The sequence below is a fragment of the Camelina sativa genome, chromosome 14 (genome assembly GCF_030686135.1).
Source record: "Camelina sativa cultivar CO46 ecotype springtype chromosome 14, ASM3068613v1".
Taxonomy (NCBI): domain Eukaryota; kingdom Viridiplantae; phylum Streptophyta; class Magnoliopsida; order Brassicales; family Brassicaceae; genus Camelina; species Camelina sativa.
The window spans coordinates 28,754,906-28,779,873 of NC_141893.1; the positions used below are offsets into that span (position 1 = coordinate 28,754,906).

At 37.1% G+C, this 24,968-nt stretch overlaps 2 protein-coding genes and 2 long non-coding RNA genes across 7 annotated transcripts; 3 read left to right on the forward strand and 1 right to left on the reverse strand.

Moving 5' to 3' along the window:
- Positions 1-306: 306 nt before the first annotated feature.
- On the forward strand, positions 307-12,842 carry LOC104743982 (phosphatidylinositol 4-kinase alpha 1). 2 transcript variants are annotated; one of them, XR_015580552.1, is made up of 26 exons: positions 340-1,640; positions 1,864-2,205; positions 2,391-2,552; positions 2,653-2,820; positions 2,983-3,141; positions 3,231-3,358; positions 3,744-4,053; positions 4,197-4,365; positions 4,458-4,675; positions 4,886-5,044; positions 5,712-5,894; positions 6,418-6,945; positions 7,073-7,432; positions 7,687-7,901; positions 8,221-8,401; positions 8,491-8,627; positions 8,726-8,879; positions 9,216-9,482; positions 10,031-10,108; positions 10,205-10,249; positions 10,762-10,934; positions 11,024-11,219; positions 11,429-11,569; positions 11,697-11,905; positions 12,052-12,522; positions 12,647-12,842. XR_015580552.1 is itself a non-coding variant. In XM_087485637.1 (25 exons), the coding sequence occupies exons 1-25, from the start codon at positions 654-656 to the stop codon at positions 12,470-12,472; spliced, it is 6,090 nt and encodes a 2,029-aa protein (XP_087341763.1). In that variant the 5' UTR covers positions 307-653; the 3' UTR covers positions 12,473-12,842. The 2 variants fall into 2 exon arrangements, 1 of the variants encoding a protein (XP_087341763.1); XM_087485637.1 differs by having other exon boundaries at positions 307-1,640; positions 12,052-12,842.
- Positions 12,843-13,208: 366 nt separating this feature from the next.
- On the forward strand, positions 13,209-15,529 carry LOC104742460 (pseudouridine kinase). Of its 3 annotated transcripts, none has more exons than XR_015580553.1 (8): positions 13,209-13,460; positions 13,625-13,727; positions 13,853-13,891; positions 14,089-14,186; positions 14,331-14,445; positions 14,523-14,601; positions 14,699-15,245; positions 15,342-15,529. XR_015580553.1 is itself a non-coding variant. In XM_010463469.3 (8 exons), exons 1-8 carry the CDS (start codon positions 13,368-13,370, stop codon positions 15,401-15,403), a joined length of 1,140 nt encoding a protein of 379 aa, XP_010461771.1. In that variant the 5' UTR covers positions 13,209-13,367; the 3' UTR covers positions 15,404-15,529. The 3 variants fall into 3 exon arrangements, 2 of the variants coding, with proteins under 2 accessions (XP_010461771.1, XP_087341764.1); XM_010463469.3 differs by having other exon boundaries at positions 14,523-14,605; XM_087485638.1 differs by having other exon boundaries at positions 14,674-15,245.
- LOC147928746 (uncharacterized) lies at positions 15,417-18,860 on the reverse strand. The gene is made up of 2 exons (XR_015580554.1): positions 18,297-18,860; positions 15,417-15,775 (listed from the first exon to the last, which is right to left on the reverse strand). It is a non-coding gene; the product is annotated as an uncharacterized LOC147928746 (long non-coding RNA).
- A 4,485-nt stretch (positions 18,861-23,345) lies between these two features.
- On the forward strand, positions 23,346-24,378 carry LOC147928747 (uncharacterized). Its single transcript, XR_015579284.1, has 2 exons — positions 23,346-23,918; positions 24,040-24,378. It is a non-coding gene; the product is annotated as an uncharacterized LOC147928747 (long non-coding RNA).
- The last annotated feature ends 590 nt before the right edge of the window (positions 24,379-24,968 follow it).

Genomic DNA, 24,968 nt, shown 5'->3' on the forward strand with positions numbered 1-24,968 from the left:
AAAATTAAGTCAGCACACTGACTCTTTCTTTCTTCGCTCAAATTAAAACATGTGTGCATGTTTTTTTAACTACCAAATTAATTTCCAAGTTCCCAGAGATTTTTACAAGCTGGAACGTTTCGTTTCATTTCATTTCATTTCTTCGCTTAAGGCTGGCCAGTGGCCACATCGTTCACAGATAAACCGATTCAGATTTTGGTTGAATTTCTTTTTACACGCGCTGTTCAGTACGAATCAGACCGGTTAAACCGATTGGTCTATGAACAACCTATAATATATTACTGAAGTTTACAAATTTACCCCTTCGTACATCCTCCACAACGGACAAAATTATCAACCGGGGAGCGAAGCAAAGAGCCAAAGAGAGAGACAAAAAAAAAAAAGGAAGAGAAGGGACAAAAAAAAAAAAAAAAATGGCGACTCAGGCGACCCACGAGCCCTTCCATGGCTGCTTCTCCCTCTTCCAACACAGAGGCACGAATTGAGCGAAATTTGAATTCTAAAACCAATTTCTACACTCACATTTATGATTTTTCCCTTCCTACGAGATTTTGACTCGCTCTTCAGGCAGATCTGATCGCGGAAATTGCCTTTTTTTTCCCAGCTAATTTTGTTCCGTGGCGTTTGATTTTTTATTGTTTGTTTGATCGGAGATGGAGGCATTGACGGAGCTTTGTGACATTATAGCGGATAATCCGAAGCAATTCTCAGAGAAGTTAGCTTGGATATGCGGTCGTTGTCCACAAACGGAATGGCTTCTCGCCGAATCGCCCAGGGTTTCTCGGAGTCATCTCAACGCGGTTTTGGCCGTTGCTCGGATCATCTCCAAAAATCCAGAATCAATCGATAACCGTGCAAAATCCGTTGTGAATGAGTTTCTCAGCGCTATACCTGCATCGTTCCGCCGTTCGTTCTGGCCGCATTCGTTTCCGTCGCAGTCGATCTCTGCGTTCTATTGTGATTTCTTGAGTTATCTTTCGTGTGCGGCGGATCTATCGCCGGAATTTGGTACCGAGGTTGCTAGGTTTACAGGTGAGGTTGTGATTGCCGCCACGAGTTGTAGTGAGAGCGACGGTGATCCATCGATTTCTAAGGCTTTCTTGGTCGCGCTTTCTCAGAATTTCCCGTCGATTCTGCAGTCTGACGGAGATAAATTGATTACAATGCTGCTTGAGCAGTTTGTTGTGAACCGTGCTCCTGCGTCTCCCAAAGAACAGCGGCAGCAGAACTCGGCTAACTCTGAAACTTCGTCGTCTCAGAGCTCTCCTACTAGTACGAACCGTTATCCCTCGGGTAAAACTGAGGAGTCCAGTCCTGGCGACGAGGTCGCTAGCCATGGTTCCAATGTATCTTCTAAGAGTTCATCGTCTGTAGTGGTGAATGGAGGTAGTATTGTGTGGAAGAGTGGTGTTGATCAGTTGAGTTTTGGATTTAGCGAGGGGAGTGGTGGCGCTAATCCTGTTTTTAGACAACAAGTGGCTTCTTTTGAGGACGAATCCGTCGAGTGCTTGGAGAAGCACGAGATTGCCTTTAGATTGATAACCCATATCTTGGAGAAAGTCAAAATTGATTCTAAACTTCAGGATCAAGTAAGATTTATAGCAAAGAGGCAGCTCCAGTCCATGTCTGCATTTCTGAAGGTAATGCTTTTCTTGTGGTATTTTCTAGCGTAGGCCCTTACTTAGGAATGCTAGAGGCGAGATATCTTGGTGAAGCCATTGTTGGTTTATACTCCCTTTTACTGTCTAAATTTGGCATGTTTTCATGAGGGTTGGTAAGATGGTGCTTACCTTGCCCATCTTGAATTGGCGTATGGATTTCTTAGAAGAGATGATGAATCTGTTTCCGCCTTTTTTTTTACAGTCAAGAAAGCGAGACTGGAACGAACAAGGCCCAGTTCTGAAAACTAGAGTCAATGCCAAACTGTCTGTTTATCAGGCTGCAGCTAAAATGAAAATCAAGAGCTTGGTGTCTCTTGAAACAGATGGAAAAACTTCTAAAAGGTTGGTCCTGGAGACGCTTGCATTGCTTTTAGATGCTGCAGATGCCTGCTTGACATCTGTGTGGCGGAAAATGAAGGCCTGTGAAGATTTGTTCGACTCTCTGCTTTCTGGGATTGCGAAGATTGCAGTGGCAAGAGGAGGGCAGCCACTACGAGTGTTGCTCATCCGTCTTAAACCACTGGTACTGGCTGTCTGTGCACAGGTAACTTTGTTATGTCTTAACTCGTCCTAGCAATATACTCTAATCTACTGATGATCGCGTCTGGAGGTCCATAGAAGTAGAACATATAATGTCACAACTCACAAGTGTCTGGACGGATCCTGTAATTAATTGTGCTTTAAATTATTGAAGGTGTTTCTATTTATTTTGAATGTCTGTTGGAACAGCCGGATACTTGGGGGAGCAATCAAGGGGCAATGCTTGAGAGCATATTTAAGACTAGTTGTGAGATTATTGAATCTGGGTGGGCCAAGGACCGAGCTCCAGTGGACAACTTCATTATGGGATTAGCTTCAAGTATTCGTGAAAGAAATGATTATGAAGAACAGGTGGAGAAATAATTTTACCTTTCCTGTAGTTGGTTAATTTGCCATCTTGTGTTGAATTGCATTTTTATCTTTCCAATAAAGCTCATCATTTGGTGTCCAGGTTGATAGAGAGAAGCAAGTACCTGCTGTACAACTTAATGTGATTCGGCTGCTTGCTGATCTCAATGTCGCTGTTAAGAAGCCGGACGTAGCTGACATGATTTTACCACGTTTTATTGAAAGCCTGGAAGAGGGTGATGCTTCAACTCCTAGCTTTTTGCGACTCCAAGTACGGTTCCAATTTCTATACTTTTACCTGGCTGCCTAGTTAGTATCCTACGTATGCTACTTTGTCGAACTTTTGCAATTGCAGAAACTGCTTCCATCTATATCCTTTTTCGTTTTTTTTTTTTGACATATTTAGTTTTGCATTTGTGCCAATTTTATGCAGCTCCTTGATGCTGTTTCTCGAATAGCAACATTAGGGTTTGAGAAATCTTACCGCGAGACAGTAGTTCTGATGACCAGAAGTTATTTGAGCAAACTATCGAGTGTAGGATCTGTAGAAAGCAAAGCATCAGCACCGGAAGCCACAACCGAGCGTGTAGAGGTATATGTCATTTTATACATGGTAGTTTGTTGTGTTTCTCTTTTACTTATACTATGAAACTGACGCTCACAAATCCAACTGTCGTGTAGACTCTTCCTGCAGGTTTTCTTACAATTGCCAGTGGTCTTAGGGATACAAAATTGCGTTCAGACTATCGCCATCGTTTGCTTTCCTTGTGTTCAGATGTAGGCTTGGCTGCCGAATCCAAAAGTGGAGGGTAATTATATAATCTTAAAGCTTGTATAAACTTTGAGTTTTTCTTCTTTTACTGTTTATGAGTAATTCTTTACTTTGAGGGTAATTCTTTTACTGTTTATGGGTTAGTCTATCTTGTAAGTGTTCTCTGTTGAAAAACATTTTTGGGGATGAAAAAATATGGGCAATTTCTTTCGAAATCTACTGGCAACAGCTTTTATTGGGTACTATATGGTTCCAGCAAGGGCTAAGTATTGCATGTACAATCAATGGTGTGTTTATGCTGTGAACATAAAGATAATCAATCATCTTTCGCACTCCATTTTGCATAAAATTTTATTACAATCAGAAATTATCCAGTTAATGTTTCTCCACTAAAACGTTTTTGCATGCTTAATTTTTTCCAGGAGTGGTGTGGATTTTTTAGGGCCTCTTCTTCCTGCAGTTGCAGAAATATGTTCAGATTTTGATCCTACTATGGATGTGGAACCTTCACTTTTAAAGTTGTTCCGTAATCTCTGGTTTTATATAGCCCTTTTTGGCTTAGCACCTCCAATTGTGAAAGCTCCAACACCAACTGTGAAGGCAACTTCCAATTCAGTGAACAGTGTCGGAAGCATGAGTGCAACTGCTTTGCAAGCTGTGGGAGGTCCTTACATGTGGGACAATCAGTGGGCTCTAGCTGTTCAGCAGATTGCTCAAGGCACTCCCCCTCTTGTAAGTCATTCTAGAAGGTCATCTTCAGAGTTTTTTTGTGTGGTTCACCAAATTAGAGGCCTACTAAATACTGCATCTTACACCTCCCAGGAGATACTTGTTCTGTAGTTTAATTTTATCTAATTGAGCATTGCTCTTCGTAGGTCGTCAGTTCTGTAAAATGGCTTGAAGACGAATTAGAACTGAATGCGCTTCACAATCCTGGTAGCCGTCGAGGAAATGGAAATGAGAAAATAGCTTCAACCCAGAGACTTGCTCTTTCAACTGCCTTAGGCGGCCGAGTTGACGTTGCAGCAATGAACACCATCTCAGGTTAACAAATGACGAGTTACTTACTGTATATGCTAGATGGATTATGGTGTACTATTTTAGATACTTAGGAATCCCTTTCTCAAGTCTTTCAGGAGTGAAGGCTACCTATTTGCTTGCTGTGGCTTTTTTGGAGATCATACGTTTTATTAGCAATGGGGGTATCCTTAATGGTGACTCAAGCGTGTCTGCCTCTAGAAGTGCCTTCAGTTGTGTGTTCGAATATCTAAAAACTCCAAATCTTACTCCTGCTGTTTCTCAGTGTTTGACGGCTATTGTGCATAGAGCCTTTGAAACAGCAGTCTCATGGCTGGTATGTAAATACCTGGTCATAGTAGTTTAGCTATTTGTTTTTGTTGAAGACTTTTTAGTGGCAACTCTAGCACAACCATGCTGTCCCTTTGTATATGCATTTTGGTCTTTTTGTTACCAACACCAGCTCTGCTTTTGTGTTTTTACTGCTTTTTCATTTTAAACATTCTAACAGTATGTAATTGTTACAAAAACTTTCATTTGGTTTCAGGAAGATCGAATTTCTCTTACTGGGAAAGATGCTCGTAATAGAGAACTGACAACGTATGCACATGCATGTTTCCTGATTAAAAGTATGTCCCAGAGAGATGAGCACGTTAGAGATATCTCTGTCAACCTGTTGACTCAGCTCCGGGACAAATTTCCTCAGGTAAATATATGGGTATATATTCTCCCGTTCGAAAGATTAGATGTAGGTTCACCATTTTATAAGAGAGAAACGAGGTGAAATAATGCATATAGGAGTATATAATATATAATAGAATTAGGAGAGATAGAGTTCTGTTTAGTCATGTTTCCAATGAGAGTATTCACAAAAGATAAGGAATAAGACCCGAACCTCAGTGATTGTATCAAATTCTAATCACTATATTTCATATTTACTTTTACATGGAACAAAAGTAACTTGGTTGATCCTTATCTGTTTTTCTTCTTACATGTGTGCAATAATTTCACGTGTTACCCATTGCAATTTTTTTTCTTTTTTCTTTTTTTTTTTCTTTTGAATCTAGCTGTTTCGTATTTGTTATTTTAATCTCGTACAAATTGGTCAATTCTCATGGTCACTTACGTTAGACATCAGTGGTGTACTCTGTTTGTTTTTATGGACTTAAAAAATATTTTTGTGATTTCTGTTTCACTTGCGTTTACCATAGAAATTTTGGTCACGGTTTACTTCCTTCTACATATTCCATCGTCATTGTAAATTGATTATGTGTGCTAGAGTATATCTCTAGGAAATGTTTGTCTGTTACCTTCTCAAACTCTTCGTTTGGATCCCCATGCTTTGTAGATCGACTAACAATGAGAAAATGCAGGTCCTCTGGCACTCGGCATGTCTGGATAGTTTGCTGTTTTCAGTTCATGACAATACACCTTCAACTGTTGTCAATGATCCTGCTTGGACTGCTGCTGTTCGATCCTTATACCAGAAAGTTGTTCGAGAATGGATCATAATATCGCTTTCATATGCTCCATGCACTAGTCAGGGTTTGCTTCAGGTTTCCTTCTTCTTGCCAATTCATATTGTCTTCTATATGCACACTGAAATATCTTTATTTTTGACAGCTTTCTGTTTTTTCAAGTCAATGTGTTAGTTTACCTATTTTAAATGGAAACCTACTGTGGAGATATTGTTCCTGTCTCTGTTTTGTTGTAGTGCCATGTTTTACTTCCGTCTACTGTCTCTTACTAATTCTTTTTTATAGTTTTAGGCTCCTCTTTTTTTTTTTTAAATTGCGTAGAGCAGCTCGGCCTCAGTTTTTCTCTCCGCAATTGCTGTTTATATTTCTGAATGATTCCTTAGTCCCTTTCAGAGGTACATTCTGTTTTTGGTGCACAAACGAGCTAGGAAAAGCTTTGCACGCAGGCGCTTAAGTTGTAGTTCCTCTGGATTTTTTTTGTCTATATTTTCACTGCAGAGCGCTTTTCCGTGGTTTCTACTTAGGTTAGATTGTACTTGTTGTTCCCTTGAGTTATAATAGAGTTTCACATTTCTTCTCTGGTTTTTAATATGAACCTCAGGATAAGCTGTGCAAGGCAAACACATGGCAGCGAGCACAAACTACAACTGATGTGGTTTCCCTTCTATCTGAGATAAAGATTGGAACTGGAAAAAATGAAATTTGGTCTGGGACAAGAACTGCTAATATCCCAGCTGTGATGGCTGCAGCAGCTGCAGCGTCAGGGGCAAACTTAAAAGTTTCTGAAGCCTTTAACTTGGAGGTACTTGGTACTGGTGTAGTCAGTGCAACGGTAAAGTGCAACCATGCTGGAGAAATTGCTGGCATGCGAAGGTTGTATAACAGTATTGGTGGATTTCAATCGGCCGCGGCGCCTAGTGGTTTTGGTGGTGGCCTTCAAAGATTAATATCTGGGGCATTTTCCCAGGCACCACAACCAGAAGATGATTCATTTAATGAGATGTTAATCGCCAGGTTTGTGCGTCTCCTTCAGCAGTTTGTAAATACTGCTGAAAAAGGTGGAGAGGTGGACAAGTCACAATTCCGAGAAACTTGTTCTCAAGCAACTGCATTACTTCTGTCAAACCTGGTAAGGCTAACCAAGAACAGAGGGGCTCCTTTTTCTTACGTGTGTAGAATAGAAGGGGGCACATATATGCAGTATCTACCATCTATTTTGTGTGTTCACATTCTAATTTCTCTTATTGTTGCATCAGAGTGAAGAGTCGAAAACAAATGTGGAAGGCTTTTCTCAGTTGCTGCGTCTTCTTTGTTGGTGTCCAGCATATATATCTACTCCAGATGCTATGGAAACTGGAATTTTTATATGGACTTGGTTGGTTTCTGCTGCTCCTCAACTGGTATCTCTTGTCCTTGCCGAGCTTGTTGATGCATGGATATGGACAATTGATACAAAACGAGGACTCTTTGCGTCTGATGTACGATACTCTGGCCCAGCTGCAAAATTAAGACCCCATCTTTCCCCAGGGGAACCAGAAGATCCACCTGAAAGTGATCCTGTTGACCAGATTGTCGCTCATAGACTCTGGCTTGGATTTTTGATAGATCGTTTTGAGGTTAGGATTTATCCTCTAATTTTTCTTATACAGAACGAACTCATATGTGTGATTTACCTCATTCTTCTTCCGTTATTGGTTAAGACGCTCTACAGTGTTATAAGTGCTAAGTTTTCTTGTGATCCTAGTTGAATCAATATGACTTTTCACACCTTAGGTGAGAAATTTGTAGTCGCAACTAGTTTTACTTCACTTGAAATTTTTTGCCATATGGTGTATTTGCGTGAGTTTCTTATCGTCACAATGGTTTTTAGGTTGTCCGACATAATAGTGCCGAGCAACTGTTGTTGCTAGGTCGGTTGTTACAACGGAGTACAGACCTTGGCTGGTGCTTTACTCGCCACCCTGCAGCCGCTGGTTCCTTTTTTTCTTTGATGCTCCTTGGACTGAAATTCTGTTCATGCCAGACTCAAGGCAATATGCAGAAATTTAGATCTGGGCTCCAGCTGTTAGAAGATCGCATCTACAGGTCACCTTTTGCGAATTCCCTTTGTTTTTTGTCGCACCATACATATTGTTTACTCTTTCTTTATGGACATCTCTCAGTCTGCCTCTATGGTTTGGCAGCACACATCTGATTACTGTCTGAACTAGTATCTGCTATGTTAATACTGTATCATATGCTGAGAACAAATTGGAAGTAGCTATATCTAAAGCTTTTTGTCATCTTAGTCTTAGCCATCCCAACATGGCATTTTTCGATGTTTTCAAAATACTTAAAAATTGTTGCTTGGTCAACTTAATTATCTCTGACATACATATATATTTTTTTTGTCAAATTATTCCAGGACCTCTTTAGGCTGGTTTGCTCATCAGCCAGAGTGGTATGATGTAAATATTCCAAACTTTTGTCAGAGCGAGGCTGTATCTGTTTCAGTCTTTGTCCACTTTTTATCAAACGAGCTATCAGAATCAAGTCAATCTGATTCCAAAGGAAAATCTCGTGAAAGTGGGAATTTGATTGATGTGGTAAGACAACCATCTGCCATTTTTTACTTTCACCTGTACATCATTTGACTACAAACTATGATATTCGTTTGGCTGAATGTTGTTGACAGACTGATCAGTATCTTCCTGTCTGGGGTGAGATGGACAACTACACTGTGGGAAAAGAAAAGAGGAAGCAGTTGCTTTTAATGCTCTGCCAGCATGAAGCTGACAGGCTTGAAGTTTGGGCACAACCTATTAGCTCAAAGTAAAACTCTTTCTTTTGTAGGACATTTTCACTTCTCAGTTGTTTTCTTTGACTTTTATTTTTGATATTCATTTTTCCAATTGGCAATGTATATATAGGGATAGTCCTTATTCGCGGCTGAAAATAAGCTCTGAGAAATGGACCGAATATGCTAAAACAGCCTTTTCAGTGGATCCTCGCATTGCTTTGTCAGTTGCCTCAAGATTTCCGGCAAATGCTGCTGTGAAATCTGAAGTCACTCAGCTGGTTCAGGTATGGATTTACAGCTGCTACTTCCTCTAAGACTGTAGAAAGACAGATGTTTTTAAAATTTTGTAGTCTGAGATGGATATACTGTTCCTCTCTGAAGTTTTAAACGTCCTGGTTGTGTACCACCCAGAAAAAACCAATGAGGCATGATGCATCTGGAAATAAGTATGACATGATACTTTTAGTTAAGTGTTTATTGAAAATTAAAACGTATCTTGAGAATCAGATTACATGCTCGGGACTTCTTGGTATAAGACTACAGTTTGATATATGGCTGAATTTTTTTATTATTTTTAAATGATGTAAAACGAGTTTTTTCACTGGTACTCTTTCTTGCAGACACATATTGTAGATCTTCGTACAATTCCTGAGGCGTTGCCGTATTTTGTTACACCAAAAAATGTTGAAGAGAACTCAGTACTGTTGCAGCAGCTCCCACACTGGGCTGCTTGTTCAATTACACAGGCTCTTGAGTTCCTCACTCCTGCTTATAAGGGACATCCACGTGTCATGGCATATGTCCTACGAGTTCTAGAGTCTTACCCTCCTGAACGAGTTACCTTTTTCATGCCGCAGTTGGTGCAGTCTTTGCGCTATGATGATGGGGCAAGTCTTATCATGAAATTCTATATACTAATGTTACTTCTCTCTCACCTTGCCTCTCTTTCCTCTGAGCAATTTTGGGATATATCATTTGGTTTGTGCGCATTAGATTTAGCGAAGGCACATCTTAATACGTGAAATTAAATAATATATAGATTTTCTAGTGTAGTCTATTTTAGTTTTCATATGTGGTTTTCTTCTTTTAGTCATTAAAATAGAAATTCTGCACTCGATGGGTTGCAGCAATTCCTAGAACTTATCCAACCATGGGGCTGAAAATTGGAATTCGCCTATATTACCTCTTCTTTTCTTGGCTTTTTATCTAAACTTCCGTTTTTACATTAGTATTGGATTCTCAGCTCCACATTTTTCAGAAACGATGTTTAATCTAGTTATCCCAAGTTACTTGAGGTTTTTCTTGTCCCAAATTTATTTTCAAATGCTACGAAAATTATTACTAGGGCTAGATATTGTGTAGTGCCTTACTTGATTTCTCTCCTTTTCCTTGTTCCCTATGATGTTTAACAGATCAACTTCTTTATAAAATGCAGAGGCTGGTTGAAGGCTATCTTCTTAGAGCTACCCAAAGAAGTGATATATTTGCCCATATTCTCATTTGGCATTTGCAGGTGAGTTTAACCTAGTAGACTTTGCAAAACTAAGATTTTTCTTGTAACCTTTATGGAGATTTGTTGATTTATTAAGTTCTATCTTTATAATGCCAGGGTGAGGATCTTCAGGAAACTCCAAAGGATGGTTCTATTGATAAGGTTTGCCCTTTTTTTTTTTTTTTCTGCTTATATCGCATTGGTGTTTGTTCCAATGTGGATGTTACATCTTACTACTGGTAGGATAGTAAAGTATGCATGTTATATGTGGCTAGACCATCTTTCAAAACAATGAATTTCATTGACATTAGTGCAATGTACTGGCCTTAATTGCTGAAAATAGTATCCTACAGTTGCAATATATGGCCTCCTGAGAAAACATCTGCGAAGTCTTCTGGTTAGGTTGTTCTTCACTTGTTAACCACGCAAAAATATTTTTTATTCACCATGTTGACCGCCGGTTTTAAGCACACATTTCCAAGATCTTGAGAATGGGTTTTATGACTACTTATTATTCTTTATTAGCATAAGTTTGATATTGGAAACCATCTGTTCGATAAAATATGTAATGAGAGTGTCGGTTATTAGGCTATAAATAGTGATAGAAACTTTGTTGTATTTCTTTTGACTGATCTGCGGAGAAAATCTAACCTGTTGCTTCTGTAATATTTCAGAATGCGGCATTCCAAGAAATTTTGCCAGAGGTTCGGCAGCATATTATTGATGGTTTCAGTCCCAGTGCCTTGGACATGTTCACTAGAGAGTTTGACTTCTTTGACAAAGTTACTTCTATTTCTGGGGTGTTATTTCCTCTTCCAAAGGAAGAACGCAGAGCCGGTATTAGAAGGTAGCATTTTAAATTTAATAAAACCGTATCATGGTAAGGATTGATCTGCATCTGTTAGATGCAAGGTAATCTAATATTTTCGATGGCAGGGAGTTAGAGAAAATCGAAATGCAAGGAGATGACCTTTATTTGCCAACTGCTCCTAACAAGCTTGTTAGGGGTATCCGTGTAGATAGTGGAATACCTTTACAATCAGCTGCCAAAGTTCCTATCATGATAACATTTAACGTTGTTGATCGTGATGGTGACCACAATAATGTAAAACCACAAGCTTGCATTTTCAAGGTAAAGCCTTTGCATGATTTTATACAATCATTTTTATGTTTATACGTCGACATGAAATCTATTCTACTGTGATGTTGGTTCTATAGTATTTGCCAGTACAAAAAAAAAATCACTTCTCCTGCTTGCTCTTGCACTTGCACTTGCATTCATATGCTGCACCCAGATGGTGTTTACTGTGAGTTTGATGATTCTCTCTTGTGTTCATTCAGGTTGGAGATGATTGCCGGCAAGATGTTCTTGCCCTTCAAGTGATATCTCTTCTTAGAGACATATTTCAAGCGGCTGGTATTAATCTTTATCTTTTTCCATATGGAGTACTCCCAACTGGTGCCGAGAGGGGCATAATTGAGGTAGAACTCACTCTAATATGTTTAACATTAAACCCATTTCCCTTGATAGATAAAATAGATACGGTGGTATCAGAACTTTCATGTATCATTTTTTTTTTCATTTCTCTTTCCTTCCATATTTTTACAGGTTGTGCCTAATACAAGAAGCAGAAGTCAAATGGGTGAAACTACCGACGGGGGTTTGTATGAGATTTTTCAACAAGACTATGGACCTGTCGGCTCAACCACCTTTGAAACAGCACGAGAGAACTTCCTCATCAGCAGTGCTGGTTATGCTGTCGCTAGTCTTTTACTCCAGCCCAAAGACAGACACAACGGAAATCTCCTCTTCGATGAGTATGTTTCCTGTTTTGCTCTTACCCTTCTTTTATCTTGGTGCAATGAAGAAAATAATCAAAAACTCTTTATGGACAAACATAGTGTGGGAAAAAATTTCATGGGAGTAACACAAATTTACAACCATGTGTGTTATGCTAATGCAGCGTGGGAAGACTTGTCCACATCGACTTTGGTTTCATCTTGGAAACTTCACCAGGTGGAAACATGCGGTTTGAGAGTGCTCATTTCAAACTGAGCCACGAAATGACTCAGTTGCTAGATCCCTCTGGTGTTATGAAGAGCAAAACATGGCATCAGTTTGTGAGCTTGTGCGTAAAGGGATACTTAGCTGCTCGGCGGCAGATGGACGGAATCATCAGCACGGTGCAAATGATGCTAGAAAGTGGATTGCCTTGCTTTAGCAGAGGAGACCCAATCGGTAATCTTAGGAAAAGATTTCACCCAGAAATGAGCGAACGTGAAGCTGCACACTTCATGATTCATGTATGTACTGATGCATATAACAAATGGACTACTGCTGGATACGATTTGATTCAGTATCTGCAACAAGGCATCGAGAAGTAAGAAGAGGGAATTCAATGATATCCGAAATCAGAGTTATATATGATTTGCAGGTAAAAAAAAACTTCAAATCATGGGAATATTCTGGTTTGCTATTATCCCCTTCAGTGGGACATTCTGACTAATTTACTTAAAAAGGGAGGAATTGAGGATTTATTCTTTATTCTTTTGTCGTAGGGGTTTGCTATGCACGAAAAAAGTAACAAAAGAAAAAGATAAAGAGAGTCTTGTGGTGTGGTGATTTTCGATAACTTGAGGGTGCAAGCTATTAGTATGATATATGATCTTTGATATTTTTCTTCTTAGCTTAGCAACATTATCACGCCAATGGTTGAAACTTGTTCCTTTTAATATTAATGATTATTTGATTCAATGATGATGTTTAAACTCTTATGTACTGTATATCATCCAGTATTACACCAGAACCGCTTTTAGTAGGTTCTTTCACTAATCAAACGAGTGATATGGAGCATCAGAATATTATGGTATGCATAAAAATGGATTAAAATATAATGAGATTATAAAAGTTTTTTACATATCACACAAATCAGATATAATGGTGGGTGTGAGGAGTCTTGGATAACTCTACTCGAACCTATTTCAGAAAGTTGTTTATTGCACACAACATTTCTTGGTAGTCTGATAGATCAACCAAGAAGGTCACAACTCAATCATCATCAGTTAATGTCAGTGAATTAACCAAGAGAATAAAAATCACCATTCAATTTCTTAGAAAAATGTCAGTAAAAAATAAAGTCAACTCACCAGGTTTTTAAAAAAAAAAAGACAGAGAAGATAAAACGACAGAAACAAAAAGAAACAGATCTATCGTCACTCTAACTACTGAGAGAGGGATTCGAGCCGAGAATAGAGGAAAGTGTTCTCTGACGGTTCGTCGATGGAACCACCAGTCATAATCGGTGCGCTAATACTAGATGTTCACGCTAAGCCATCAACCGCACCAATCTCAGGAACCACTGTCCCTGGCCAGGTTTTAAAATTTGGACTCTCTTTTTGTTAAGACTTATTTTCTTGATTTCTTGTGTGCAATTGTGATAATTATGTGTTGGTTTGAATCTGATTAAGTAATTTCCCTTTTTAAATATTTCTTGGGATGAATGAAGCAACAAATTTGATGAAGGTTCTCGTTTATAGGTGTTGTTTACGCCGGGGGGTGTAGCAAGAAATGTAGCTGACTGCATCTTCAAGCTTGGAGTCAAATCTTTCATGATTGGTACTTTGGGCCTTGATGGTCCAGGTATGTTTTGTCATCATCGATTCATTGCAAAGACGTTGGATCAGTCGTTTTTGTTTTGTTTTTGGCTTCCTTGGACATTTCTTGGTAGCTTAATTTTGGTCTTTGTTTTTGTTTTTCAAACACAGCAAATGTACTATTGAAAGAGTGGAAGCTCTCTACCGAAGGTAAGACTTTTATCAGTTTTTGCCTGCAAAGTCTTGCTCTTTCACATATGTATGAGACATCAACCCTGTTTATGAATCTTGTTTCATTTTACTATCTCAAATATTCAGTCAACTTTGTAAGTCCTTTTCTTCTTTGTCACTGTTTCTTTTTTCAACTTTGGTTGAAAAACTCTTATCTTGGCTCGACGATGTTGCAGGAATCTTGAGACGTGAAGACATCAGTACTCCCATTGTCTCCCTTGTATATGATACGAATGGAGAAGTTTCGGCTGGTGTTGCTGGTGTAGATGCAGTTGTACGTATCTTCCTTTTCTTTTTGATGTCCTATCACCGTATTATAGAATGATCAAACCAAATGATAAAAATTGGGAATGAAGGATGTTGTTGTTGTACTTCATTGGATAAGTAAGTTACATTTACATTGTTTTTACTGGGGCAGGAAAAGTTTCTGGCACCTGCGTGGATCCAGCGGTTTGTAAAAAACATAAGCTCAGCGCCTGTTCTAATGCTAGATGCAAATCTTAGTACTCTTGCTTTGGAAGCATCTTGTAAATGTAATGCTTATAGCTTTCTCAATTTGATTGGTCTAACAATCGTTTTATCTGTCTTCTTAACGTTTTCCTTCTTGAAGTGGCTGCAGAGTACAATGTTCCTGTATGGTTTGAGCCCGTGTCAGTCACAAAGTCTCAAAGAATCGCCTCAATTGCCAAGTATGTGAGTGACATGTCTCCATACTCATGAACACTAGAGTCTTTTGGTTCTCTATGTTTATTTGCAAACAGACAGATTTGTAATTGTTTCTTTCAGACAACGATAGTGTCCCCAAACCAAGACGAACTCATAGCAATGGCCAACGCTCTCTGCGCCAAGAATATGTTCCACCCCTATAAATTAGAAGAAAACAAGCTGTCCATTGAAGATATGTACCGCGTGCTAAAGCCAGCCATTTGGATTCTTCTTGAAAATGGTGTTAAAGTAGTTATTGTAACCCTTGGATCCAATGGAGCTCTCCTATGCTCCAAGGGGAACCCGAAAAAGGCTCTGAACATAAACCGAAAGTTCCCCAAAAGTGGAGAGATTTTCAAAAGGGTACATTCTGTATGTTCACCAGACCTGTTTACTGAACTTGAATCGTATCGCAGCTCGAGTCTTTACGCAATGCATTTCCCAACCATACCAGCCAAAGTCAAGAAGCTGACTGGTGCAGGTGATTGTCTAGTAGGCGGCACAGTCGCATCACTAAGCGATGGGTTAGATATAATCCAGAGTTTAGCGGTTGGCATTGCCTCTGCTAAAGCAGCAGTTGAGTCAGACGACAATGTGCCTCCTGAGTTCAACTTGGATCTTGTTTCCGGTAATGAACTAATTCTGACTCTGACTTATGATTTAAGTTTTCGATTTTATTGGGTCTGAGCCGGTTTACATTTTTGGGTTTGGTTTGAACGTACAGAGGATGCAGAGTTGGTGTACAATGGCGCGAAGATGTTGATGGTTCATCAGTCGATGCTATGAAGGGATGATCTTGTTGTTTCTGAAGGTTTTTGTAGGTTTAGCCACTCTTAGCTTAAACTCTCATACTTCCTTAAAGTGTTCTTACACACACACAAACATATTTATACTACATCTTATTTTAACCTAGCTAGCTTATCTTAATGGTTTCATTTCACCAACACAAAATACAACAGCTAACCCCATTGACATATATATGGGCCTTCATTAACTTCTGGCCCAAAGCCTTTTACTTCTTCCTTCTACTTCCTCTTCACTTATTCTTCTTCGATTCCATCACCTTCTCTTCTTCACCTTATGATTTCTTCTCTTTCACGAACACAACTTCTTCTCTTCTTACTCTTCAACGTCTTCTTCGTCCTATGTCATTTGTTCCTTTTTAAGCAAAGGATCAATTTCCAACAGTTTCTTTTGTTAAAGCAGTCATTGGCCTTAGTAATTGTTTTAGTTTATGTAACAATATCAAATTTTCTTTTTAATTTCTATAATCTATATACAGCATTTTGGGTTCTACCCTTTTAGTTTTGTTTATTTAAAATTTTATTTACAAATTGATCCCTACATATTTACAAAAAATCAATAAGTAAAATATGGAAAATCAAATTTGATTACACTAATAATATACCTAAAATATATATAAAAAATCAATTATTTCCTAAATTATCTCTACCAATCTATATATACATTTCTGAAGTACATTTTGGCTTCTACCCTTTTAGTTTTGTTTATTTAAAATTTGTTTACAAATTGATCCCTACATATTTACAAAAAATCAATGAGTAAAATATGGAAAATCAAATTCGATTACACTAATGGTATACCTAAAATATATAAAAAAATCAATTATTTCCTAAATTATTGCTACGCATTTGATTTATAATTTCCTAAAATAATTTTTATTTTTATAAACTCTTAACATTTAACATCATATTCCTAAAATATCTCTACAACATCTTTCTATTTTCCTTTTACAAAACCGATTTCAAAAATTACATTAATTGTTGATTTTAAAAATATTATATATTAATAACTAACCAATTTTATCTTCTACACTAACAATAATATTCTCTAGAGATTTCAATTGATTTTAAAATAGGGAAAACATTTAATCAAAAACTTATATTTGGTATGTTACAATTGTTGTTATGTTAATAAAAAACAATATTATCTATATTAACATTTTGAGGTACATTTGGCAAAATAACCTTTGTTTTATAAGATAATGCATAATTAATCCCTTCACAATTTAAATAAATAACAAAACTTTAAGGTAAATTTTGTAATTAAATCACACCAAAGTCGCAAATACATGTTTTCCAAAAATATATCAACAAAATTAATTTATGTTTTAAATGATTTTCTAAAAAAAAAGGAAACTATAATACCTTACCTTCTAAATGTCGATTTTTCTATTAAATCAAACCAAAATCGCAATAAAAGTTCGACATTTATGGAGATCAATCAAAATATGACAATTATGGTAACTAACTATTTTTCGATCGTTAACAAAATCCACATTTATAGTATTATACAGAATAGTTTTAGATTATAATAGAATATATATTAATTGTTTACGAAAAGATTTTCCAAATTTTCTAAACCTAAAGACAATACCCCTATATAAACCAATCAAGTTCATTTTCATCATCATAAACCATCCATCAATTTTTCTTCCATTCCATAACAAAAACAAAATGACTTCTTCTTAAAAATAAGGGATTTTGCTTGCATCCAAATGGTAACGCTAATGGTGCTGTAGAACGACTTTGGGGACTATTGGTCAGTAGCACATGTCCGTGATCCAAGGTCTCTCGGTCATGGCATAATTACCTTGCAAATATTAAGTTTTGTTTTTGTATTTGATTTGGTTTTTCTATGCTTTTTGTATTAGTTTCTTTAACTTCTATTTATTTATTTTTATTTTGAGAATCAGCGGTTCCAAAAGCAAGTTTTAGTTCTATTACTCCTATGAGGCTTTATAAAATAAATGGAGGCCTGATGATAAAATGATTAATATTTTTGTCTTTGTTTTAATTTCTCAAGTTTTTTTTTAATTTTTGTAGCAACGGGTAATTTTATCAGAGGTAAAAAAAATATTATCTAATTATATATTACTCCCTCCATTTCAAAATATAAGATGCTTTAGCGAAGTTTTTTGTTTCATAATATAGGATGTTTTCAATTTTCTATGCAACTTTTAGATTAGTTTAGTATTTTATATTATGCAGTATTGTTTCTGATTGGTTGAACTCTTTAAAAGTAAAAGACTTCTTAATCTGAGAGATTAACTAATAATAAAAATAGATATGCAAATATTTATTTTTATTTAAAAGTTGAAGTAAACAAATATTTCTAAAAATATATTTCTCATCAGATCTTGATAAAATTATCTATTTTCACATATAAAAATATAAACGAGAAAGAAAAAAATTTATTGATCAAGTCACATATATATATATATATATCTATACAATTTTTTTAATATGAATAATTATTTTGTTTCAGTATAAATTACTTTTTATAAGATTATGAATTACTTATATATAATTTACATTATTTATCATTTTCAGCTTTTCTATCTTGCGGTTAATAATATAAATCAGCTTTGGTATTTATATAAAGGAATATATACATATATATATATATATATTTATTCATTCAATACATAAATTAGCTTTGGTATTTATATACATTAATATAAATATATATATTCATGAAAAAGGTATATATTAATATCCTTAACTGGAAGTACAATACGAATTAAATCTTCGTTTTACTATGTTATCAACATCACCATTTTTTTTTATACCACCAATATAAAATTAAATAAATTTAATACTAAATTAAAAAATCATAAAAATCTAAAATTTATAATATATAAAAGTAAAAATTGTACCTTAAATCCTTGTTATTGCTGACAAAAGTTGTTTAGTGGTTTTTTAATAGCCTACAACTATCAAATAAAGTATTTGCTCGCAGAAAATAAAGTTTGATCTTCACCGTCGTCGCCTTCGCCATTGAAGCACCGAAGCTAAGCAGAGCAGTGGCTTTTATGGTTTTCAACGGCGGAATAAATGCAACAGCAAGAAGTTCTCTCTAGTAAAACCGCAAAACGTTTATTAATCGGCGAGTAGTTGGTTCCTCAGAGTTTGAAACACCATAAAGTGCTCTATAGATGAGACGTCGTTACTCACTGACACAACTTTTACATTTTCTTCTCTCTTTTGTCTTGTCACAGAGATTATATCAGAGAGGAGGCCTAAACCCTAATTTCATCGGAGAAGAAGATGTGGAAGAGAGGGGAGCAAAGTGTGAAGATAACAAGAAGTGAAGCTGCATAAAGAAGAGTGTGTGGGTGTTACTTGTGTTGGGATAAGCTTGACGCATAAGCAAGCCTAAAGAGATTAGGATTGGTAGTTTAGGAAGTTATGAGAAATAAGGAAATTGTCTTCCTAAAGAGATTAGGAAAGTGAATTTGTGAAGTTCCTTATATATAGAGTTGTCAAGATGTGACTTCCTATTATTCGAGAATTGAGAGAGGAGAGCTTTACGTTTTTGAGTTATTTTTCCTAAAGTAATAAAGAGAGTTCTTTTGAGGTTGTGCTAATTCTCTTTCTTGAATCCTAGATTTGGTATCAGAGCGTTACGATATCCTAGGGAGAGATGTCTGAGGGTACAATTGTTGCAGCTAAACCAAAAGAAGGAGCAGGATCTACGTCTATCCAATGTCCTATGCTAAACTCTACAAATTATATCGTCTGGGCGTTGAAGATGAAGATCGCTTTAAAGGTTCACAAGGTTTAGGAGGCAATCGAACCTGAAACAGCAGAAGCCGACGACGACAAGAATAATATGGCTATGGCTCTATTGTTTCAGTCAATATCCGAGGCTCTAGTTCTGTAAATTGGTGACCTAGATACGGCAAAAAAGGTATGGGACGCCATCAAGTCAAGACATGTGGGAGCAGAACATGTCAAAGAAGCATGTCTACGAACACTTATGGCCGACTTTGAGCGACTTAAGATGTAATATACAGAGAAAATCGATGAGTTTACAGGAAAGATGTCAGAGATAGCTTCAAAGTCTGCTTCTCTCGAAGTAGCCATTGAAGAATCCAAGATGGTTAAGAAATTTCTTAACTGTCTTCCTCACAATAAGTTCATCCACATAGTGGCGTCGTTAGAACATGTGTTAGATCTCAATACCACCACGTTTGAAGATATCATAGGACGACTTAAAGCATACGCAGAGAGAATCCATGATGCAGGCGAAGTACAAGAGGATCAATCCAAACTAGTGTACGCAAACATGGAAACACAAACCAGTCGTGAGTATACAAGCGATTATCGAAACAGAGGACGAGGAGGTCGTTTCTACAGAGGGAGAGGCAGAGGACGAAGTAATGGACCAAGAGATGCTTCTCGCATTACGTGTTTCAGATGTGACAAACAAGGTCACTTTGCCTTTGATTGTCCTGATCGTTTACTAAATCTACAAGAAGCTCACGTTCTGGATGCCACCAATACACAAGATGCTGATGAATGCATGAGGTTGTTTTTCTTAATGAAAAATGATGCATTCCAAGTAAGTTTGAAACCAACACGGGAGAGGACAATATCTGGTACCTTGACAATGGAGCCAGTAACCACATGACAGAAGATAGGAGATACTTTGAGAAGATAGATGAGTCTGTTACCGGGAAGGTAAGATTTGGTGATGACTCTTGTGTTGAAATAAAAGGAAAAGGATCAATCTCTCTTGTTGATATGAATGGTGAGTTGAGAGTAATGACAAATGTCTACTACATCCCAAATTTAAAGAGTAGCATAATCAGTTTGGGTCAAGCAACAAAAGTAAGCTGTGACATCAGGTTAAAGGGTGGATATCTGAAAATGCGCGATGCTAAAGGAAAATTACTTGCAAAAGCTCCAAGCTCTAAAAACAGGCTTTACAAGATTTTTATGGATTTTCACGACAATGCTTACTTGAACCTATCATCCATCAGTGAATCTAGTCGATGGCATGCTCGTTTTGGACATATAAATTTTGAAACTATCAAATCTATGAAGCAGAGAGAACTCGTTCAAGGACTCCCACACGTAGTGTTTGAGAAGGAAATCTGCAGGTCTTGCCTTCTTGGAAAACAAACGAGACAAACGTTCCCACAAGCCACCACATACAGAGCCTCTTTGGTTCTCGAACTGGTCCATGGAGACCTTTGTGGACCAATAACTCCGAGTACAACTGCTGGAAATCGTTTTATCTTTGTTCTTATTGATGATCCCTCACGTTATATGTGGATGCTGAAAGCAAAAAGCTCTGCATTTGAAAAGTTTAAGATCTTTAAGAACCGTGTTGAACAAGAATCAGGGGCTCGAATCAAGACTTTTAGGACAGATAGAGGTGGAGAATTTGTCTTACAAGAATTTATGAGTATTGTCAGAATGCCGGAATCCAGAGACATCTTACTGCTCCATACACACCACAACATAATGGCGTTGTGGAACGAAGAAACAGAACAATGATGGAGATGACAAGGAGCATTCTAAAGCATATGAGAGTTCCAAATTATCTTTGGGGGGAAGCAGTAAGACACTCTACATATCTGCTGAATAGGGTAGCTACAAGGGCTTTAACAGATAAGACTCCATATGAAGTCTACAAGAAACAGAAACCCGTATTGATCATCTACGGATTTTTGGCTGCATTAGTTACAAAGGTTGATCAAAACCTGCTAAAAAAACTAGACGATCGATCCAGGATGTTAGTTCACTTGGGAATAGAGCCGGGTTCAAAGGCATATCGATTGTATGATCCACAGACAAGAAGAGTTATTGTAAGCAAAGATGTGGTCTTTGATGAGAGCAAAGGCTGGAATTGGAGGAAAAATCTTACAGAGCAAGATGGTGACAGAAGTTTTAATCTTACTCTAGGTGAGTTTGGAAATCATTGTATCATGTCTGAGGAAGTGATAGTTAATAACAACCCATAGTTTGGTGAAAACACAGATGGTGTTAATGTAGGGGAAATAGATGAAACAGGAAACAACGGTCACACACCTGAAATAACAGAACACGAAATTGCAGAACACGAAGAAGATGTTGATGTCGTGGAGAATAATCCGCCGGCTCTAAGAAGAAGCCAGAGACAAAGTAACACACCTAAGTATCTTGGAGACTATGTTTTGCTTGCTGAAGAAGAAGGAGAGACACTTTTTTGTGTCTAAACAACGAACCAAGAAGCTTTATTGAAGCAAGAGAATCAAGTAAGTGGCTAAATGCATGCAATGAAGAGATTAATTCAATTGAAAAACTACACACTTGGGATCTAGTCGATTTACCTATTGAAATAAAGCCAATTGGACTCAAATGGGTCTTTAAGCTGAAGAGAAACTCTGACGGTAGCATTAACAAGTATAAGGCGCGACTTGTTATTAAGGGATATGTGCAGCAATATGGAATTGATTTTGAGGAAGTTTTTGCTCCTGTTGCATGCATTGAGACCATAAGACTTCTCATAAATATTGCAGCGGCAAACGGGTGGGAGATTACCATTTAGATGTCAAAACAGCGTTCCTTCACGGAGAACTCAAAGAGATAGTCTATGTCACTCAACCTAAGGGATTTGAGAAGAAAGGTTGTGAAGAAATTTTTTATAAATTGAATAAAGCGTTGTATGGTTTGAGACAAGCTCCAAGGGCATGGAACAAAAAACTAAATCAGATTCTTGAGGAACTAGAGTTCAAAAAGTGTTCAAAGGAGCCAACTTGTATCGAAAGATAGAGAAAGAACAAACTCTGGTTATTGCAGTTTATGTTGATGATTTGTTTGTCATTGGAACAGACAAGCTAATCATTTACAAATTTAAGGAGGAGATGGCTGCTAAATTTGAAATGAGTGATCTTGGTATGTTAACTTACTATCTCGGGATAGAAGTAATTCCACATGAGACTGGAATTGTGCTAAGTCAAAGGAGATATGCTCAGAAAATTTTGGAAGAAACACGAATGGCTGACTGCAATCCCGAGTACATACCAATGGAGTTTGGACTCACGTTTTCAAAAGCAGAACATGAGAAAGAGATTGATGCTACAGACTTCAGGAAGAAAATCGGCTGTCTTCGATATTTGATCCACACAAGGCCTGATTTGTCGTACTGTGTAGGGGTTTTGAGCAGGTATATGCATAGTCCAAGAGTGTCACATGGTGCTGCGATGAAACAGTGCTTGAGATATCTTAAAGGAACAACATCTCTTGGTTTAATCTTTGAAAGAAGCTTGAAGATACCAAGATTGGTTGGATATAGTGATAATAGTCTTAGCATTGATCCAAACGACGGTAGAAGCACAACATGTCATAATTTTTACTTAGCTGATAGTCCTATCTCTTGGTGCTCACAACAACAGGATGTAGTGGCCTTATCCTCGTGTGAAGCTGAGTTTATGGCTGGAACCGAAGCAACCAAACAAGCTATCTGGTTACGTGATTTACTTAGTGAGATCACCGGGGTCGAAGCCAAGAAAGCTATCATTCGTATCGATAATAATTCTGCTATAGCTCTCACAAAGAATCATGTTTTCCATGGCAGAAGTAAACATATTCAGAGACGTTTTCATTTCATCAGAGAATGTGTTGAGAAAAAAGAAGTCAAAGTTGAGCATGTTCCATGAGTCGAGCAAAAGGCGGATATCCTTACAAAGGCTTTGGGAAAGATGAGGTTTAAGGAGATGAGAGAGTTCACGGGAGTTCAAGACTTAGAGAAGTTATGCTTCAAGCTTAAGGAGGAAAATGTTGGGATAAGCTTGACGCATAAGAAAGCCTAAAGAGATTAGGATTGGTAGTTTAGGAAGTTATGAGAAATAAGGAACTTGTTTTCCTAAAGAGATTAGGTAAGTGATTTTGTGAAGTTCCTTATATATAGAGTTGTCAATACGTGACTTCCTATTATTCGAGAATTGAGAGAGGAGAGCTTTAGGTTTTTTGAGTTATTTTTCTTAAAGTAATAAAGAGACTTCTTTTATGGTTGTGCTAATTCTCTTTCTTGAATCCTAGAACTTGACGTGCCAGAATCGCTACTCAGATTAATTCAGTCTCTCCATTTCAGAGATTGCCATCGGATCCTTGAAGATCGAGCGACTCCGAGAACGATCTAGTTGGGGAGATTTCTTCTTATCTTTTCGATTTGATCTCATCTCATCTCGTTTGTTTTTTTGTCTGTCCGTCACTTCGAAAGCTTTTTAATGATTAGGTTTTTAAGGCATTGATACTTGTGTTTATAGTTGAAGAAGGGAGATTACAGCTGCTTATCACAGAGAAGGAAACCAAGGGAGTTGTTTCTTCTCTCAATGCCTTCATCGGAAAATTCTTGCTGCTATATAGTAATCAAAAAATTCACTCGCGAGCTGCAGTCTGAATGTGGACATCACGGTCACATACTAGCTCTCTACGTACAGACAGACCCGTGGAGACTTCATCGTTGTTGTGAACTCATGAAATCAATTTCTTTATTAATTTACAAGGTAAAAACGTTTTCACACAAAATTGGTTTCCATCTTCTTGTGAATATTATTATGTTTGCTTATTATTATGTTCAAAAGAACTGACCGGGACTCTTGACTATTTTTGTGTTTGTTTTTAAAGCACGAGGAAGGTGCAATCATCGAGGAAAGAGCTCGTGAATATAATGCAAACTGGATGATGATATCTACCTTGGTGCTGATAATTGCTTCAACTTATTCACACTAAAGAAAAACAATCTTCTTAAAATCATACAGTGGTAACATAACAAGTTTCAAACTTTTTCGTTATGATTTTGTTAATAAGTTTTTACTTGAATGTGTGTCAAGTTTTTGAGAGTCAAAAATGTAATCCATACTTGTACACAATTTTTCAAAATTTTAAATTTATAGAACCTCATTAGTTTCTACCATTGTACTATGTAAAAAATAATAAAACTTCTAAAGGCCTGACTGGTTCAAACGCTGCGGTTGCGGTTGCGAAAGATTGCGGTTTCAAGCGTTATTAAGCGTTTTGAACGACTGGTTTAACGGTTTAAAATGGGTGCGTTTGCGGGAGGTTTACGATTGGTTGACCAGCGGGTGCAATAGCGGTTGGAACATCATAAATGTGATATCTAATATATAAATGTTTAAAAACACCAAAAATTTTATTAAACTTGATTTATAATTAAAATAATAATTATTCAAAAAAAAAATCATATTGAAATACTTATTATTTTATGCATTTGGCTTTTCACCAAAAATTTAATCAAGTAATTTGATAAATGACAAAACATATGCTTAGATCGTAGATCTTTTCTCTTTTCTCTTAGATCGTGGGTCAGTAGTTGCATCGGTAAGAATTGTCAAGTGATAGTTGAGAAGAGTCACTGGTGATTTGTTTTAATATTTTTCACAAATAATCTTATTTTCTTAAATTTCTGATGAAATATTATATTTATTTAGATTTTTTTGAACTTATATGCGATGTGCCATTAAATTTACATCAAGTTTTCCGGATTATTGTTAATTGGAATATTATTTTCTGCTAGTTGTTTATTTTATAATCTT

Excerpts from the sequence above, each read along its gene's own strand:
- LOC104742460 (XM_087485638.1), top strand. The coding sequence starts at position 13,368 with ATGGAACCACCAGTCATAATCGGTGCGCTAATACTAGATGTTCACGCT. Across the intron at positions 13,461-13,624 it reads GAACCACTGTCCCTGGCCAG|GTGTTGTTTACGCCGGGGGG; the intron begins GTTTTAAAATTT and ends TCTCGTTTATAG. Across the intron at positions 13,892-14,088 it reads GTGGAAGCTCTCTACCGAAG|GAATCTTGAGACGTGAAGAC; the intron begins GTAAGACTTTTA and ends ACGATGTTGCAG.
- LOC104743982 (XM_087485637.1), top strand. The coding sequence starts at position 654 with ATGGAGGCATTGACGGAGCTTTGTGACATTATAGCGGATAATCCGAAG. Across the intron at positions 6,946-7,072 it reads CATTACTTCTGTCAAACCTG|AGTGAAGAGTCGAAAACAAA; the intron begins GTAAGGCTAACC and ends TTGTTGCATCAG. Across the intron at positions 11,906-12,051 it reads GGAAATCTCCTCTTCGATGA|CGTGGGAAGACTTGTCCACA; the intron begins GTATGTTTCCTG and ends ATGCTAATGCAG.